Source organism: Ipomoea nil, unplaced genomic scaffold (genome assembly GCF_001879475.1).
Source record: "Ipomoea nil cultivar Tokyo-kokei standard unplaced genomic scaffold, Asagao_1.1 scaffold2610, whole genome shotgun sequence".
Classification (NCBI taxonomy): Eukaryota; Viridiplantae; Streptophyta; class Magnoliopsida; order Solanales; family Convolvulaceae; genus Ipomoea; species Ipomoea nil.
In genome coordinates this window covers 1,521,292-1,522,985 of record NW_017619038.1, presented here as the reverse complement: position 1 = coordinate 1,522,985, position 1,694 = coordinate 1,521,292, and the positions used below count along the sequence as shown (strand labels likewise).

Genomic DNA, 1,694 nt, shown 5'->3' with positions numbered 1-1,694 from the left:
CTAAGCAGGGCTGGCGTTTACTGCTCTGCCCGGATTCTCTTGTGGGTAGAATTATGAAGGCCTGACTTATTAAATGCTCAACTTGGATCCAACCCGAGCTATATATGGAGGAGTATGCTAGCTGCTCAGACTCTACTTGTGAGGGGGTCAAAAAAAGAATTGGAGATGGTGCTGATTCTAAAATCTGGGGGACACCATGGCTGGCTGACCCTATGAATGCGAATCTTGTCACTCCGGTTATTGACAATTTTAGTGATGCCAAAGTTAATGGCTTGATCAACGATTCAGGTGATTGGGACCATGAAGTCTTACAAGACTTATTTCTGCCAGCTGATATTGATCGAATTCTTGCAACTCCAATCTCTCCTCACATTAAGGACACATGGTACTGGAAAGGAGATTCCCGTGGGATATATTCTGTAAGGCACGGTTACCATATGCTCACAAATTCCTACTTGACTGTTGATCCTCATTTACAGTTCACTGAATGGCAAAGACTTTGGGTTCTTCCTATCCTACCAAAGGTTAAAAATTTCCTTTGGCGTTGCATGCGTAATGTTCTTCCCGTTCGTGAAATTCTAAAAACTAAACATGTCTGGGCAAGTGGTGGTTGTCCTTTCTGTACGTACGACCGTGAGACCATGGAGCATCACTTTTGTTTGTGTCCGATGGTTAATCAGGTATGGAATGGCAGCATTATTTTGAATAATGAATCGCTGGCTTTAATGCTTAATAGGGTGCTTTGTGGTCCTAGTTTGGGGGAGGCAGCGTGCATGTGGGCTATTTGGAATGCAAGGAATAATTTGATTTGGAAGGAGGTTACTTTCTCTAGTATTGGGCTTAAGCAACAGGTGGCATCATACTGTGAATTATGGAATTTGAATTATTCAAAGGTAGCCAACACTACAAATGTTGTCCAGATTACTTCTGTTTGGGTTCCTCCGCAAGTTAATGTAGATGCAGCTATCTTCTCGGATGGTGTTGGGTATGGTGCGATAATCAGAGATCATACCGGTCGTTTTGTCAGCTCGCAGTGCCCGGATTGATTGTGTTCGTGATCCCTTGTTGGTAGAGACCATGGCGGTGAAGGAGACACTTTCCTGGTTAAAGTCTAGCGGCTTTAATAATTTAGTTATTGAATCAGACTGTCTTACTTTGTGCTCTCGTTTTCATTTGAACTCTTTAGACCTTTCTTATGTTGGTTTATTAATTAAGCAATGTCGTAGTATTGCTGCTGACATTGGGAACGTGTCTGTTCACCATATCAAGAGGTCAGCGAATAATGTGGCTCATGTGTTAGCTCGGGCAACAGATTCTCCGTCTGTCCTAGGGTCGTGGCTATCTGTTCCACCGACCTGTATTCCCCACTTGGTTGATTATTAATGCATTTGTGTCTTTCCTTCAAAAAAAAAGTAGGTGAACTCATTATTCCAAGGAAGATCAAATTTCTCATTGTTGTTCACATTCCTTTAAGGTAACTCTACTCTATTTTGCTCAATCTTGCATTGGTAAAGAGCACAAAAGCTAGATGTATAAGTGATTTATACCATTTTAGTAAGTGCAGTATCTATTAATTTAGTTTGTTTTGTCACGATAGTGGAAAGAAATTTAATCTAATTTTGTTATATTTTTGACTACTTTGAATGTAAAACAATATATATGATCTTACATGCATATATAAATATACTTGTCAC

The 1,694-nt window shown here is 40.4% G+C and overlaps 1 protein-coding gene across 1 annotated transcript; it reads left to right on the top strand.

Annotated features, from left to right (window-relative positions):
• Positions 1-212: 212 nt before the first annotated feature.
• LOC109154171 lies at positions 213-1,046 on the top strand. The gene has a single exon (XM_019302030.1). The coding sequence runs from the start codon at positions 213-215 to the stop codon at positions 1,044-1,046; it is 834 nt and encodes a 277-aa protein (XP_019157575.1).
• Positions 1,047-1,694: the final 648 nt, after the last annotated feature.